The following is a 16,602-nucleotide window of genomic DNA, read 5'->3' as shown; positions in this document are numbered from 1 at the left end:
ACACACCATTAATTATAAGATATATCTCAGTTCCACAAATGTTAAAATGACAAGGTGGTGGAGAGAGATGATTGCATCCTAGAATCAGTGAAATATGGTAATTATACCTACTTTTATAAGTTTGTGTTATAGGCAATATGGATGAAATATAATTCCACTGGGAAGAAAGAAAAATTTATTTGAATTTTGGTAACTATTGTAATAGTAGTCATAGATTTAGTGACAGCAAACATGCCAGTGAATTATATTCTGGGAAATATATTTCAACAAAAGCTATTAAAACCTTGCCTGTGGATGGGCTCATTTTTTGTTGTTGAACAGTGAAACATTAGCAGACTTTCTACAAAGATTTGGAACAGTCTAACAACCTCTTTGTATCCTGCTATCCTTTCCCTATTTTTATGTGGCATATTAACTTACACTAATGTATGCAGGGTTTTGTTTTTTAATTTTCATTCTTTTTGGCTAATACATAAATCTTGCTTTTGGTGGCCTTGCTTTCTTTCTTTTTTTTTAAAATCTGTTTTGTTTTTCTTTACCTTCTCAGCTTCCAGTTTCCCAGGCATTACCAACTATCCAAGGCGAACCTCAGATCCCAGTTGCAACACAACCCTCAGTTGTTCCAGTCCATTCTGGTGCTCATTTCCTCCCTATGGGACAGCCACTCCCTGCTTCCTTACTCCCTCAGTACCCTGTCGCTCAAATTCCAGTATCAGCTCCTCATGTGTCTGCGGCTCAGACAGGCTTCTCAACCCATCCCATCACGATTGCAGCTGGCATTAATCAGCCTCTGCTCACCTTGGCTTCATCGGCTACAGCAGCTGCGATCCCAGGAGGATCAACTGTGGCTACTAGTCAGCTTCCAACCCTTCTGCAGCCTGTGACTCAGCTGCCAAGTCAGGTTCACTCACAGCTCCTGCAGCCAGCAGTTCAGTCCATGGGAATACCAGCTAACCTTGGACAAGCTGCTGAGGTTCCACTTCCCTCTGGAAATGTTCTGTACCAGGTATTGTGTTGGCTAGCAAAAAGGAGGGCACCAGAGGGTTTGGTTCTAATAGTAGACCATCAAGGACTTGAAAATCTAGTAGTTGAATGTCAGGATAAGTAGCAATAACAATAGTTGCTGATCCCACCTAGAGAAGTCAAAATAGTAAAATTCTGAGAAAGGATAGGGTGATGACATCTAATGATTCATTTCCATTTTTCTCATGACACCTCTTGGGAGAAAAATGGTTCTCTTAAAACTCAGTGTGAGCTGATTGAATGCTAGATGTGGCTACTAAAAGAGTGTATCAGGCTGCTTTCCTAATAGGAAGAACAGACAGAGTAGTCAACATGATATCAATAAAAAGCTTCAGGGTTTAGATTTAGAAGAATATTAGCAAGTTATGATATGACTGGAATGACTGACACCTCGGAAAGCAGGTATTTTTCTACAAAAGGAATTGTGTCTATTCCTCCAATTTAAATAATCTCTAGGAGGAAAAATCCCAACAATTAAAAATACAGTTGTAGAGGTCTGTCCCCTAAATTGAAATCAGTCTACATTTCATTTCAAGAGTCGTCTTTAAATCTTTAAATTATTAGAAAAAGAGTGTGCTGTTACTATTCTTTGCTGTGTGCATTCTTTTTTTTCTTTTTCTTTTTTTTTTTCTTGCATGTCTTGCTGTTTTGCTAATTTGATGACCTGACCCGCACTAACTCACCTTCCTCATTTCTGTCACAGGGCTTCCCACCTCGACTGCCACCACAATACCCAGGAGATTCAAATATTGCTCCCTCTTCCAGCGTGGCTTCTGTTTGCATCCCTTCTACAGTCTTATCCCCTCCCATGTCCACAGAGGCATTAGCTACACCTGGTTACTTTCCTACAATGGTGCAGCCTTATATGGAATCAAATCCTTTAGTTCCTGTGGGCAGTATAGCAGGACAGGTTCAAGTGTCTCAACCAGCAGTGAGTTTAGCACAAGCCCCCACTACATCCTCCCAGCAAGCAGCTCTGGAGGTAAATGGAATTTCTGCATGTTCATATCTAAAACATATATATAATGGGATAAAAATTACAAAGGAGAAACATAGGTTCCCTGGTTTAGAACTCATTTTGGAGACTATTTCAAACTAACTTCTAAATGACTTTTTCTTACAGCAGAATGAAATGCCAATGTGGGGGCCTTGCTGCCACTGGCTGTTCTGTTGGGAAGTGAGTGTGCCTTGGAGAAGATTAACGCTATTAGCACTTCACTTCTCTAGCTAGTACTTTAGCCATTATTCTTCTCCTTTCACAAATTCTTGCCATTGGCAGTCGTAAAAATATCTAATTCTGCTGTGCTCCCAGTAATCATTTTTGCCCCACTAGGAGAAAGATCTGAATCATCTTTGCACTTTGCTCTGCCTGCCCTATTGCACACTTCTGGTAAGATGTTGGCTGCATGGCAAATTGTAGCTTCTCACTACATAGCAACTATGTTGGCTGGTATCACACCATGCAGTCTATATCAGAGACTAGCTTTAGAAACTTCCTTTGGAATTTTAAGACCACTGTCTCTAGATGCTGAATATTGAGAATTAGTAGTAAACTTAGTGCTTCTAGGACTACGGGACGGGGGTATGAAAGAAATGAGTAGCTTCTTGGAATAGTGAATAATAAATAAAATCTATTGCTACCAAGACTTGAATTATTCTTTTTATTCACAGAGCACTCAGGGAGTCTCTCAGGTTGCTCCTCCAGAGCCAGTTCCAGTGGCTCAGCCACAACCTACCCAGCCTACTACTTTGGTCTCTTCTATAGACAGGTATGTAAATGTAAAATTTTCTGCCCTTGACTGGTAGGTAGGATGGCATAAAACTTCAAAATACTGAACCTTAAAACTCATACTGTAAACTGAACTTTTTTTTTTTTTAAGTGCACATTCAGATGTTGCTTCAGGTATGAGCGATGGCAATGAGAATGTCCCATCATCCAGTGGAAGGCATGAAGGGAGAACTACAAAACGGCATTACCGGAAATCTGTGAGAAGTCGCTCTCGTCATGAAAAGACTTCGCGCCCAAAATTGAGAATTTTGAATGTAAGTATTGCTGATTTGTGGGTTTCATATAGTTAATATTATTTCAATATTTCTTTTTTAAATATATTTTATTGACTATGTTATTACAGTTGTCCCAGTTTTTCCCCTTTTGCCACCCTCAGTCTGGTACCTCCCTTCCCTCCCCATCTTAGTTCATGTCCATGGGTCGTGCATATAAGTTCTTTGGCCTCTCCATTTCCTATACTGTTCTTAACTTCCCCCTGTCTATTTTGTATCTATGAGTTATGCTTCTTAATCCCTGTACCTTTTCCCCCATTCTCCTCCTTCGCCCTCCCAGCTGATAACCCTCCAAATGATCTGCACATCTATGATATTGTTCCTGTTCTGGTTGTTTGCTTAGTTTGTGTTTTTAGACTCAGTTGTTGATAGTTGTGAATTTGTTGCCATTTTAATGTTCATAGTTTTTATCTTCTTTTTCTTAAGTCCCTTTAACACCTCATATAATAATGACTTGGTGATGATGAATTCCTTTAGCTTTACCTTGTCTGGGAAGCACTTCATCTGCCTTTCCATTTCAAATGTAGTTTTGCTGGATAGAGTAATCTAGGTTGTAGGTACTTGCTTTTCATCACTTTGAATGCTTCCTGCCAGCCTCTTCTTGCCTGAAAAATTTCTTTTGAGAAATCAGCTGACAGTCTTATGGGAATTCCTTTACAGGTAACTCTTTGTTTTTCTCTTGTTTCTTTTAAGATTCTCTGTTATTAGTCTTGGACATTTTAATTATGATGTGTCTTGGTGTGCTCCTCTTTCGGTCCAACTTGTTTGGGACTCTGTGCTTCCTGGACTTGTATGTCTATTTCCTTCACCAAATTAGGGAAGTTTTCTTTCATTATTTTTTTCAAATAAGTTTTCAATATATTGTGTTTTTTTTCTTTTGTTTTTTCTGCTTCTGGCATCCCTATGATTTGGATGTTGCTATGTTTGGAGATGTCCCAAAGGCTTCTTATACTTTCTTTTTTTAAAAAATTTTTCTTTCTTTTTGCTGTTCTGGTTAAATGCTTATTTCTTCCTTGTGGTCCAAATTGTTGATTTGAATCCCAGCTTCCTTCCCTTCACTGTTCGTTTCTTGTGGATTTTCTTTATTTCACTTAGTGTAACCTTCATTTCTTCCCTTATGTTTTTGCCATGCTGTCATTTCTCTGAGCATCCTGATCACTGGTGTTTTGAACTCTGCGTCTGATAGGTTGGCTTTCGCAGTTTCATTTAGTTCTTTTTCTGGGATTTTGTTGTGTTTCTCTATTTGGGCCATATTTCTTTGCCTCATCAATTTGGCAGCCTCCCTCTCTTTGTTTCTGTGTATTAGGTAGAGCTGCTTTGATTCCCTGACTTAGTAGCATGTCCCATCTGGATGAATGTGGTTTCTTTAAATTTTTGGTTGTTGACTTCCGGCCAAGATGGAGGCATAGGTAGACACGTTTCACCTTCTCGCACAACCATAAGAAGGAAAACAGCTAATTTCAAAACCAAAAACAACTAGAACTGCCAGAAAACCAAAATGTATGGAAGTCCAATAACCAGGGATTTAAAGAAGCAATATACATCTAGATGGGTAGGAGGGACGGAGACAGGGAGCTGGGGCAGAGCGGACATGGTGTAGCAGCAGCAGCAGCAAGGCAGCAGTGGGTGGAATGGGTCATCCTGCATTCACATTTGGCGGATAAAAGCTGGGAGGGACACCTGGGGAGTGATTCCAGCCCCAGACCAGGCCATGCAGCCCAGGGTTCCAGCACAGGGAAAATAAAGCCTCATAGCTTCTGACTGTGATAACTAGTGGGGGCTGGGGAGGTGGAAGAAACTGCCCGTCTCAGGAGACTCTGTTTAGATGGCCCCCATGGTCCTAGAGCATCCTCAAACCCACCCACTCTGGAAACCACCACATGGACAACAGCTAGAGGGGCACCAGTCACATACAGAAAATGAGTGAAGTGACTGGAAAAGGGGTGAGTGCCGAGTAAGCAGCATTGTTCCCTCTCTGACCCCTCCCCCATATACAGCACCCCAAAGCAGCGAAACAGAGCTCCCCGCCCTGTCAAATATCTAAGGCTCCTTCTTACAATGTAACAGGTGTGTCAAGACAGGGAGTCAAAGCAGCTCTACCTAACACACAGAAACAAACACAGAGAGGCTGCCAAATTGAGGAGAGAAATATGGCCCAAAAGAAGGAACAGAAGAGAGCCCCTGAAAAAGAACTAAGTGAAATGGAGCTAGCCAACCTGTCAGATGCCAAGTTCAAAACACTGGTGATAAGGATGCTCAGAGAACTCACTGAGTGCAGCAAACACATAAGGGAAGAAACGAAGGCTACAGTAAGTGAAATAAAGAAAAATCCGTAGGGAACCAACAGTGAAGGGAAGGAAGCCAGGATTCAAATCAATGAATTGGAACATAAGGAAGAAATAAACAGTCAACCAGTACAAAATGAAGAAATAATTCAAAATAACAAAGAGAGAATAAGAAGACTTGGGGACTTCTCCAGAAGTGCCAACATCCGAATCATAGGGATGTCAGAAGGAGAAGAGGAAGAGCAAGAAATTGAAAAATTATTTGAAAAAATAATGAAAGACAACTTACTGAGTTTGGTGGAGGAAATAGACATAAAAGTCTCAGAAGCACAGAGAGTCCCAAACAAGTTGGACCGAAAGAGGGCCACACCAAGACACATCATAATTAAAATCCTAAAGGTGAAAGATAAAGAGGGACTCTTAAAAGCAGCAAGAGAATAGAAGAGATCACATGGAGGGTTATCAGCAGGGAAAGGGAAAGGGGAGAACAAAGGAAAGGGTACAGAGATTAAGAAGCTTAATTGGTAGCTACAAAATAGACAGGGTGATGTTAAGAATGGTAAAGGAAATGGAGAATCCAAAATTATATACACAACCCATGGACATGAACTAAGGTGAGGGAGGGAATTGCTGGAGGTAAAGGAAGTACTGGGCTGAGGGGTACAAATGGAAAAATTGGGACAACTGTAATAGCATAATCAATTAAATAGATTTAAAAGAAAATCCTTGTTTGTAAGACTTCCATACAGTTCAATTTTCTGACAGTTCTGGGTGGTGCTTGTTTTGAGGTTAGTTGTAATTCTTTCTGGTTGCATGAGGAGGCAAAGCGTGTCTACCTACACCTCCATCTTCATTGGAAGCCTTAGTTAAATATTTCTAATGCTCAGGTGTATTGATGAAAATTTAGGATCTTCTAAACATTCAGATTATACTGTTAAATTCCATGCTTCTATGAACCTTTTTGAAAAAGAACAGGTTTAGTTTGTATAACAGAGACCTTGTTCCAGACTCTTCAGTGGAAGATGAGTATGATATTTTCTTACGGTTTTTTTTCTATCAGTTTAAGAGACAGAGTACCAGTGACAAGAATAGTGGTAACATCAGGCTTTAGTTCAAGTGATGATCTGCATTACTTTCTCAGATTCAGTAATCAGGGTGAATATGGTGTTCTGAGATAAGAAGTACCTTTTCTTTTTTCTTTTTTAGGTTTCAAATAAAGGAGACCGAGTAGTAGAATGTCAGTTAGAGACTCACAATCGGAAAATGGTTACATTCAAATTTGATTTAGATGGCGACAACCCTGAGGAAATAGCGACAATTATGGTAGGTCGGCATTTGGAGTTCCAGTTTTGCCTTAGTATTTGATCTAAATATCCAGTGCCCTAAGCAAATATGCAGTATTTTGTAATCTATATTGACAGTTACACATTTGTTTTGATGTGAATATAACTAGTACACCAAATCTGTGATTAAGGATGTTTTGTCTAGGACATATCTCACTAGATATTAAAGAACTAACTTTCATATCAAGTAAATAAAAATATAAGTGGTATGCAGATAGGGCAGAACTCATGAAATTGGTAATTGAATGACTTAAAGCTTGAGAAACATTGTATTAATCAGACTGACATCACATTTCTTCTATAGGTGAACAATGACTTTATTTTAGCAATAGAGAGAGAGTCTTTTGTGGATCAAGTGCGGGAAATTATTGAAAAAGCTGATGAAATGCTCAGTGAGGATGTCAATGTGGAACCAGAGGGTGACCAGGGATTGGAGAGTCTACAGGGAAAGGATGACTATGGCTTTTCAGGTTCTCAGGTAGGTTCACCATTCCCATAGTGAATATTTGTTTATTTAAAATATTACTGTAGTGCTAAATTTGCTATGCAAAATGCCCCATGATACCATTACACCTCTGAGATAATCCAACATTTATGTTCTCTTTGCATGTGGCGCTTTGCTTTGCCTAATTAAGGTTGCATTTGAGAATGAATTGAATTACTTTTGTTTGTTGTAGAAATTGGAAGGAGAGTTCAAACAACCACTGCCTGCATCTTCCATGCCACAGCAAATAGGTGAATTTCTTTTCTTTCCATGTTTGCTCTTACCTTTGTCCAAAGAAGTTGTGTGCTAATAATGAAATCTTGAAGATTCGTGTCAGCAGCAATATATATAATAATGATGCAACTAAGTGCTTTGTTTCTTTTAAACCAGGCATTTCTACCAGTTCTTTAACTCAAGTTGTTCATTCTGCCGGAAGACGGTTTATAGTAAGTCCTGTGCCAGAAAGTAGATTACAAGAATCAAAAGTTTTCACCAGTGAAATATCAGATACGGGTAAGGAATTGCTTCTACTACATACTTCTATAAATTCTACAGCATCTCTTCTGTTTCGGAAGCTTGGTCATCTTGCCATAATTCAAATGATGATATAGACAATAAAGAATGGAAAATTGAGGTTCTAACCAACAGAGAAACATATGGAGGAAGGAAATAGGTGATGAATAGAGAGGATTAAAGAAAAAGCCAAAAAGGAGAGCCGTAATGTGGTACAGCCTATGTGATAGATACTGTGTAGATACAGTAGTATGTGTTGGTTTCTCCATTTAGTGTTATTGTATATGCTTTGAGCTTACTTCATATACACGGTAATTTATATTTTGATCAAACTGTTTTGCTGTTTTAGTCTGTCATTTCTTTGGGAGAGGTTTTAAGCTTTGTTGGTATGTTGCATTGGTAGTAATCCAAAAATAGATTGTTAGGACAATCTTTATAATTCACCCTTTTAAAATGGACTGATTGTGAATTTATTTTCCCTTTCAGTTGCTGCCTCTACATCTCATGATGCTGGAATGAACTTGTCTCACTCTGCTTCATCCGTTAGTCTACAGCAGGCCTTTTCTGAACTTAAAAATGCCCAGATGACAGAAGGACCCAATACAGCACCTCCCAACTTTAGTCACACAGGACCAACATTTCCAGCAATGCCTCCTTCCATGGGTAGCATAGCTGGAGTCCCAGCCACAGCAGGAGCCACTCCTTCAGCATCAGTTCCTGTAACTAGCTGTCCTCTTAATGACATTTCCACATCAGTAGTTCAATCTGAGATTACAGTGCCCACTGAAAAAGGGATTGCCACCTGCACAGGCGTAACTTCAAGCAGTCTCCCTGTCCCACCTGCATCTGAATCACCAGTGCTTTCCAGCATGGTGTCCAGCATCACAATACCTACTGTTGTCTCAACATCAGCAACATCCCAGTCAGTTCAGGTTCCTGTGTCTGGGATCGTTGTTCCTAGTACAGGCACTTTCCCCTCTGTACCGGTTTCAACAGTTTCAGCCTCTGCAGTGGGCAGTGCTACTGTCCCAGAGGCTAAGCCTTCACCGATATTATCTCAGCAGTCAGCAGTCAGTACCACAGCAGCAGCCACATTAACCTCAGTTTCTGCCACCACTCCGTTCCCAAGCATAACTTCACAGCCATCTCTTCAGCTTAGCAGCAGCACTTCTGCTCCTACTCTGGCTGAACCAGTGGTGGTTAGTGCACACTCCCTTGATAAAACATCTCATAGCAATACAACTGGATTGGCTTTGTCCCTCTGTGCATCATCTTCCTCTTCTTCCCCTGGAGCACTAGTATCTAGTTCTATTTCTCAGCCAGGTGGGGTGCAGCCTTTGGTCACCCCCTCAGCCATATCTTCTACTACTGTCCTTTCCCAAGCAGCAGGACCTACTTCTACACCTTTGTTACCCCAAGTACCTAGTATGCCACCCTTGGTACAGCCTGTTGCCAATGTGCCTGCTGTACAGCAGACACTAATTCATAGTCAGCCTCAACCAGCTTTGCTTCCCAACCAGCCTCATATGCACTGTCCTGAAATAGATGCTGATGCACAACAACCCAAAGCTGGGATTGATGACATAAAGACTCTAGAAGAAAAGCTGCGGTTTCTCTTTAGCGAACACGGCTCATCTGGAAGTCAGCATGCCTCTGTCTCACTGGAGACATCATTAGTAGTAGAGACCAATACCACACCAGGCATCCCAACCACTGCTGTTGCACCCAGCAAACTCATGACTTCAACTACAAGTACTTGCTTACCACCAACTAGTTTGCCATTAGGAACAACTGGTTTGCCCGTTATACCAGTGGTCACACCTGGGCAAGTTTCTACCCCAGTCAGCACTACAACAGGAGGGAAACCTGGAACTGCTCCATCAAAGCCACCTTTAACTAAGGCTGCAGTAAGATTCTTGTTTTGAAATAATTTGATAAGTATCACTCTTTTTCCTTCTAATAAGTGCAGTTTTTTTCAACTCAGCCTTGCAAATTACAGATGAATTTATAAAACTGCCTGGCTGATAGTAGGCTCTTGGTATTTATTAAATAAATTGATTGAAGGTGATTTTAGGATATATGTACATTGAACATGAGATATTTTTCCTTTTGAAATATGGCAGAATTTTTGGGTTAGTTGTACTGCATGGTTTTCTAAGAATTTATAATAATTGGTTAAAATTATAGGCATTTATTCCTAATTGGTCCAAACTGAGGCATCTGTATCCCAGAAGAGAGCTAAATGCGTCCGCTGACAATTATATATAGTAACAGTAGTTCATAATCTTTGTTTCAATGAGAATGAAGCAGATTTTCTGCTTTGCTTAGATTCCACAGATGTACAATACGGGGTTTGTAAAAAAGTGGAAGTTGGTGAAAAATTTGATACAGAGGATGAGAAAAGAATCTACATTAATCCTAGGAATAAAATAACTAGAATATGTTTTCTAATTCTGTTATGATGGATTTTATCTCATTCTGTCATCTTCCAATTTCTGCTCTCCAGTAACAAGGCTGTACTTTTTTTCTAGTATATTCTATGCATTGCCATTGAATGGAGATTCTTTTCATAGTGCGGTAATATAGAGGCTTCACTCAGACAAAAAACAAATTGCTTGATAGTATTGGATTTCTGATGCCTTTTGTTATCAGACCTGACCCTTGGTTATTTCTTAACTGTTGTTTTCTCATAAAAGTCTTGTTTTTGGAAAAGCCTGATTGAACCAAGTCAGTGGTTCACAGATATCTAACCTGTGCCTCTAAGTCCACACAGCCTTTGGTCTCTTTATTTTCCCTTGAAAATAACCTCTTTTTAAATTTGACGGTTCATTTTATTGATATGTCATAGTAAGCCCTATAATAGCATCATGGTTATAATGTTCTTTATTTAATATAGATACCAGAGTGTAACCGAGGTAACAGCATGCCTTAACTATATACATTTTATTCTATGCTTTTGCATTTGAATTAGTTGATTTGTTCTCCAGTATGCAGTCGTTACTCAGTGTCTCACAGGCTTGCATTTCCCTTCGTTGTCTGTAGGTACAGCCACTGGGTACTGAACTTCCAGCTGGTATTCCATCCACTGAGCAGCTGCCACCTTTTCCAGGACCGTCACTAACTCAGGTGCCCCAAGACTTGGCAGATTTCCTTTTGTATCCCTATTATTTTCTTTCACAAAGCTTATTTAAATTCTCCACAGTGGGATCTTGGCTTCTGGCTTCTGGCTTCTATTTGGTTTAGACTTCATGACAACTTTTCTTTTAACAATGAAGCTAACGGATCCAGACCCTATTTAACATAAAAAGCTTTGTAGTTCTTTTGTTTGTAATGTTGCTTCAAGTCATCTAGAAAGCATTTAATATTAATATTGTTCCATATCTTACAAAGGAAGAAAATAGCCATGTTAACATTTTGCCAGACAAATGTAACTTCTCTCATTCACAGTTTCATAAAATAGTGAAATTGCATCTTAAGTATGGGCTAATACATTCTAGATCATCATGGAAGTGAAGAATTACATGTAAACAAAAGTAACTTTAAAAGTTCCTTAGGAAAGGGTACCATACTAATAATTGATAATACCCTTTTTCTATGAGTTCAGTACAACTAGTTTTTTCTTGAATTTCTTTCAGTGATCACCTAATTAAGTAATTGGCTTACATATAGATGTGTATAAGGGTGATGTTTCATGAAAAATACGAGGGGGGACCCCAAAAAATGAAATTTATTTATTAAAAATTGTGTATTCTTACATGTTTCAACTTCAGTCACCTTCAAAGTACACTCCATTTGATGCAACACACCTATCAAAATAGTTTCTGAACTCGTCAATTTTGATGCCTTTTAGTGCTTCTGCCATTTTTTGTTTCATCTCTTCTGCATCGGCAAAAAATTTCCCTTTGAGGACTTTTTTCATCCAGGAAAACAAAATAAATGTCACTTGGGGTGAGATCAGGTGAATAGGGAAGATGGGGCATGGGGTCATGCCATTTTTGGTCGAAATCTGCCGAACATTCAGCACACTGTGGGCAGGTGCACTTGTAAATCACCCATCGTGAAATGGGCAGACGCATTGAAAGAGTCTTCAAAAAAATTCACTGAAGCCAAACGTAGCCTCTCACAACAATGCCAGCTGGTGCACTGATACAGATGGGTTCCTATAACACTGACCTAGTAGGAGAGGCCTGTACTAGAAGGGGCCCACCCTCTAGAAGATAATTTCATTTTGAGGGGTTCTTCCCTCATATATATTATATTTTTAAATACAAGAATCACACAGCTCAGCTGACATGGGATTCCTCATGGAGGAGCTAAGACCAGTAATGTGAATGTGAGATTCCTGTCTCACATTCACTTCTGCCCATTGGATATAATGGTGATCAGAGCTGCCTGCAGTATTAAATTCTTTTTTCCCTTTCCCACCCTACCCTTCCATCCCACACATTTAGTTGAATTCCTTTAGGAAGTTCTTATTCATGTATTGTAACCATGAAAAAGTTTCTGTGTAGGTCAAGCTAGTAAACATTAAAACTAAATTAGGACTTTATTTTAGAAGCATATTATAAGAAAAACATAGTAAATTTCTAGTTTGAGAAGTCTGAATTTATCTTACTTTGTTAATCTCAAATATACAGTAAAGCATAATGTAATGTACTTGCCATAATAAAATAATAACTCCAGAAAGAAGCCCACTCCATCAGCCACTGAGTTTTGAGGAAAATTGCATTATAGAAGTCTGTATATTAGGAGTTTTATATCTATTTTCTCATTAAAAACATGTATTCAAATTTCTAAAAGGGCTCTAAGTGTGACGAGAAACAGCAATAAGATGTGAAAGGGTGAGGGTAAGCGGGTAGTGCCTGCATCTAGACAGAGAAAAGTATAAGTAAAGGCTGTAGAAGAGCAGGTTAATAGAAGCTAAGATACATGTAGGTTTAGACTGTAGCAAAGGGTAAAAGTTATGGCCTTGGGGTGGATGGTAATAAGGCATGGTTAGTAAGATGGAATACTGAGACCTCCAATTCCTCCTTGCTGCCATCTGTAGGATGTAAGTGTATAGATTGTTAAGACCTGAAGAAAAAAATAATAACCCTTGACAGTGACAATATATTAATGCCGTCTTTTATTTATAAGGACAAGTTCTCAGAAAGATGTACCAAACTGAGGAAGAAAATAATGTGATACAGTTAATCTACCAATAGATCTTGAAACATTTTTCAGAATATATTTTTAAGGAGAGGACAAGTAGACAACTTTTCTAACACTTTAAGAATATTAAACATAAAAAGTAAGAAAGAAGACTTAGAAACTGTAAAAACACAAATGTGACAGTTCCTCTAAGGTTTGGAAGGTTGAAATAAAATATTGAGGGATTGGTAAACCATTCAAGCAATATAACCAATTGAACTTAGTATACTGAGTTTTATATTCAGTGAATGGACACATGTTATGTTGGATCAATCTAAGGCATAAAACAGTATGCCCTGTAAAAATGGGGTGTATATATAGGGGCCCTGAATATGCCAAAGACCTGTAATTACTGTGGTTGTTTTCATTCAGTCCCAGCAGCCTCTGGAAGATCTTGATGCTCAGTTGAGAAGAGCACTTAGTCCAGAGACTACTGCGGTGACATCTGCAGTGGGTGTAAGTTTTGAAAACCTTGATAAAATCATCCCATAACCCTAGAACATAATCTATAACCTAGACCATTAATACCCTTAACATCTATTTAGTCTTTGCTTGTTTCAGTCAACAGAAATGAGACAGGTTAATGAAAAATTAACACTGACCCAGTAGTGTAACTGGAAAAGACTTGATTTGAAAGGTACTTTTCTTTATTTCTGGTTAGAATTATACCACAGACCAGTCCTATGGAGTTTTGTATTTATGCTTTGGAGTAAGCTATGCATTATAAAGTTTTAACTTAACTCCTTCTGATGTATGACACAATAATGTTCTGATTAAAACTACTTTTCCATGAATATTGAAGTTATACTCAAAAGTACAACATGAGGAAAAATTAAGAAAGCAATATTGAGGGAAAGCAATGAGGGGGGAAAAATTGGGACAACTGTAATTAAACAAAATTTTTAAAATGGTGGGGCGAGAAAGCCGTATTTGAAGGGTTAAGACTCAGTTTCTCTTTAAAATAAGTCTTTAGGCTATCAAAATAATTCCTCAGACATTAAATGTTTCTTCACATATACTATCTTTCTGTCTGCCCTTATAAAGACCCGGGGAAAGACAGCAAGACAAAAGTTTAAGAGTAACCGAAGCTAAAGATTTTGTGGTGTCTGTGTATGTGTTTTGCAGCCTGTGTCCGTGGTGGCTCCAACAGCAGTTGCAGAAGCAGGAGCACAGCCTCAGAAGGATGGTAAGAAGCATCCTTCTTCCTCTTGTATTACCACTTCCAAACTTCCCTGTAATTGACTTTAAAGGTTACTATTTCAGAGAATGTAGCTGTACTTGAGACTATTTTAAAGCACATTTTTATGAATTTCATGACCAAGGACCATTGATACTAATTTCCAAGACCATGTAATATTAGCAAATTAAAGTACTGGTTTTTTTTTTGGTGGGGGGGGTTGTTTGGTTTTTGAGGGGAAGCAATGTGAGAGGTAGTGGCAGTTTCTTAGCATAAAACAGCATTAGCTAGGCTAGATTCTTGCTAAGAGAGACAAGGAAGTTCATGCATGTATATAAAACTTAATTTACTGGCAACCTCTTGGCTTTTGTGACACTGAATATAGAGATAGAGATAAACTTGAATAGCATGGATAGTAGAAATACAAATGTAAGATATCAAGTAATCAGCTTAAACGTTATTTTTATCTATTTTTGGAGTCTTTAATATTGGCATGCCCATAAAATATAATTTCTTTAGGAAGGCATAGTTCCAACTTAATTTTGCAAAAATTATTTATCAGCAAGTTAAATATTTTATTAATACTTTTATCACCATGTGCTTAGTCATAAGTTCACATCAATTACTGCTATTCTCAAGTTCTATGGTGAGTCTCTTCACGAAATCACCAGTCCCACAGAATCTAGGAAATTTAAGTTTTGTTTTATTTTGTTGCCTTTTCCTTCAGAATCAAATTTAAAAGTGAAAATACTTAAATGTGAGCTATACTTATGCAATGTTATTTTTGTATAGCACGTGGTTACTATTAATTTTACCCTTTTACAATATATCCATTCTCAGTACCACCTGACACAAACGTAACTTCCTGTAAAACTATTAATAAGATAACTTAAATGCTCTTCTTCCTGTCTTTCTTAATTGCTAAATTTCACTTAAAACTGCAGAATATTTGCAAGGGAGTTAGCTCTCTTTTTAAAATAAGTGACTTGAAAATTACTGGAACAAATTATAAAGTCTAAAAATGGAGAAATTAAAAGACAGTGTAGAATATGAAAAAATTAGCCTTTCATATCATAGAGAAAGTGATGGGATATTTCATTAACTGGTTTGCAACAACTGGACAACCATCTGGAAAAAAGCAAGGCTAGATTGCTAGCCTTAGATCAAAATAAATTCCATATGGATCAAAGATGAAAAATGGTATCATAAAATGGTAATATAAGAAGACATAAAAGGAATAATTTCCTTTTTTTTTTTTTTTTTTTTTCTTTTTTAAACTAGAGCAGGGTCAACAAACTTTCTGTAAAAGGCCATAAAGTAAATATTTCAGGCTTTGCCAGCCACACAGTCTCTGTCACAGCTACTCAGATCCCCTGTTGTAGGCTAAAAGCATCAGTAGACAATGCATAAATGAGTTTAGTCTCTCTGTGTTCCAATAAAATTTATTTACAAAAACAAGCAGTGGGCTGAATTTGGTCCTTGCATTGTAGCTTTGTTGATCCCTCATATAGAGAAAGGTGTTACTGTGTTTAATACTCAACCCAGAAGAGGTAATAGATTTAAATTTTTCTGTATGGAAAAAACATGCCATTAGGTCCAAAGATAAATGAAAAACTGGGAATGTATGTATATGCATGTATTCATATCACAAAAAGGGGTACTTTGCTAATATAAAAAGTTCTATAAATTCAGCATGGACCAAAAAATAATCAGAAGATACAGAAAAAAAGAAACTTAGGCATGAAATTACTTAACTTCCTTTATAATAGCAGAAATGAAAAGTAAAACTACAAACGATAGCAGTTCTCATTTCTCATCAGTACATTTCAGAAGTTTAATAGCCACCAGTGACTTGATACAGCCTCTTTGGAGATACATTTAGTAATGTCTATCAAAATTTTAAATGGAAATGACTCAGCACTTCCATTCTTAGGCATTTATTCCACAGATCTAAAAGAAAATATTTATTAGAGCATTTTTATAACAGCAAGAAGTTTGAATAACTTAATGGCCATCAGTAGAAGCATGATTAAAATGCAGTACATTTTAAAAATTTATATCTAAATGTTGTGTGCATACAGTACAATACTATGCATCCATTAAAAAGAACGAGACATTGATAAGGAATGACCTCTAAGTTATATTATTAAATGAAAATATCAAAATCAGTGTTCTCCTGGTTGTGTAAAATAAGAAAAATGCTAGTATACATTCTACATTATCTCTAGAAAGAAATTCAAACAAGTGATTGTCCCTAGAGAAGACACAGGTGGCTTTAAAGATGCTCAGAACTATTTACCAGTGATTCTAACACTTACTGTACTATTCTAGGACTTTGCCTAACTAGTCTGCAATAGCTGGTTTTTATTTTAAAAATTGGTCTTACAGCCCTGGCTGGTGTGGCTCAGTAGATTGAGCGCTGGCCTGCGAACCAAAGGTTCGCAGGTTCGATTCCCAGTCAGGGCACATGCCTGGATTGCAGGCCAGGTCTCCAGTTGGGGTTGTGCAAGAGGCAACTACACATTG

General features: G+C 38.1%; 1 protein-coding gene across 9 annotated transcripts in view; it reads left to right on the top strand.

Annotated features, from left to right (window-relative positions):
• WNK1 (WNK lysine deficient protein kinase 1) overlaps nucleotides 1-16,602 on the top strand; it is a 139,953-nt gene that overhangs the window by 108,887 nt on the left and 14,464 nt on the right. For 4 of the 9 annotated variants that reach the window (XM_090273812.1, XM_090273820.1, XM_090273819.1 and 1 more), the window contains 10 exons: nucleotides 2,695-2,792; nucleotides 2,904-3,066; nucleotides 6,576-6,692; nucleotides 7,017-7,190; nucleotides 7,390-7,447; nucleotides 7,587-7,709; nucleotides 8,196-9,616; nucleotides 10,752-10,835; nucleotides 13,272-13,355; nucleotides 14,025-14,085. In XM_090273812.1, coding sequence (XP_090129938.1) covers nucleotides 2,695-2,792; nucleotides 2,904-3,066; nucleotides 6,576-6,692; nucleotides 7,017-7,190; nucleotides 7,390-7,447; nucleotides 7,587-7,709; nucleotides 8,196-9,616; nucleotides 10,752-10,835; nucleotides 13,272-13,355; nucleotides 14,025-14,085 — 2,383 coding nt within the window. Of the gene's footprint in view, nucleotides 1-547; nucleotides 1,007-1,726; nucleotides 2,006-2,694; nucleotides 2,793-2,903; nucleotides 3,067-6,575; nucleotides 6,693-7,016; nucleotides 7,191-7,389; nucleotides 7,448-7,586; nucleotides 7,710-8,195; nucleotides 9,617-10,751; nucleotides 10,836-13,271; nucleotides 13,356-14,024; nucleotides 14,086-16,602 lie in introns of all 9 variants that reach the window. The other 5 variants (XM_090273811.1, XM_090273815.1, XM_090273813.1 and 2 more) reach the window with 2 other exon arrangements.

The sequence above is a fragment of the Furipterus horrens genome, unplaced genomic scaffold (genome assembly GCF_987537825.1).
Source record: "Furipterus horrens unplaced genomic scaffold, mFurHor1.1.pri manual_scaffold_4, whole genome shotgun sequence".
Taxonomy (NCBI): Eukaryota; Metazoa; Chordata; class Mammalia; order Chiroptera; family Furipteridae; genus Furipterus; species Furipterus horrens.
This window is presented reverse-complemented; position numbering and strand designations above follow the sequence as displayed.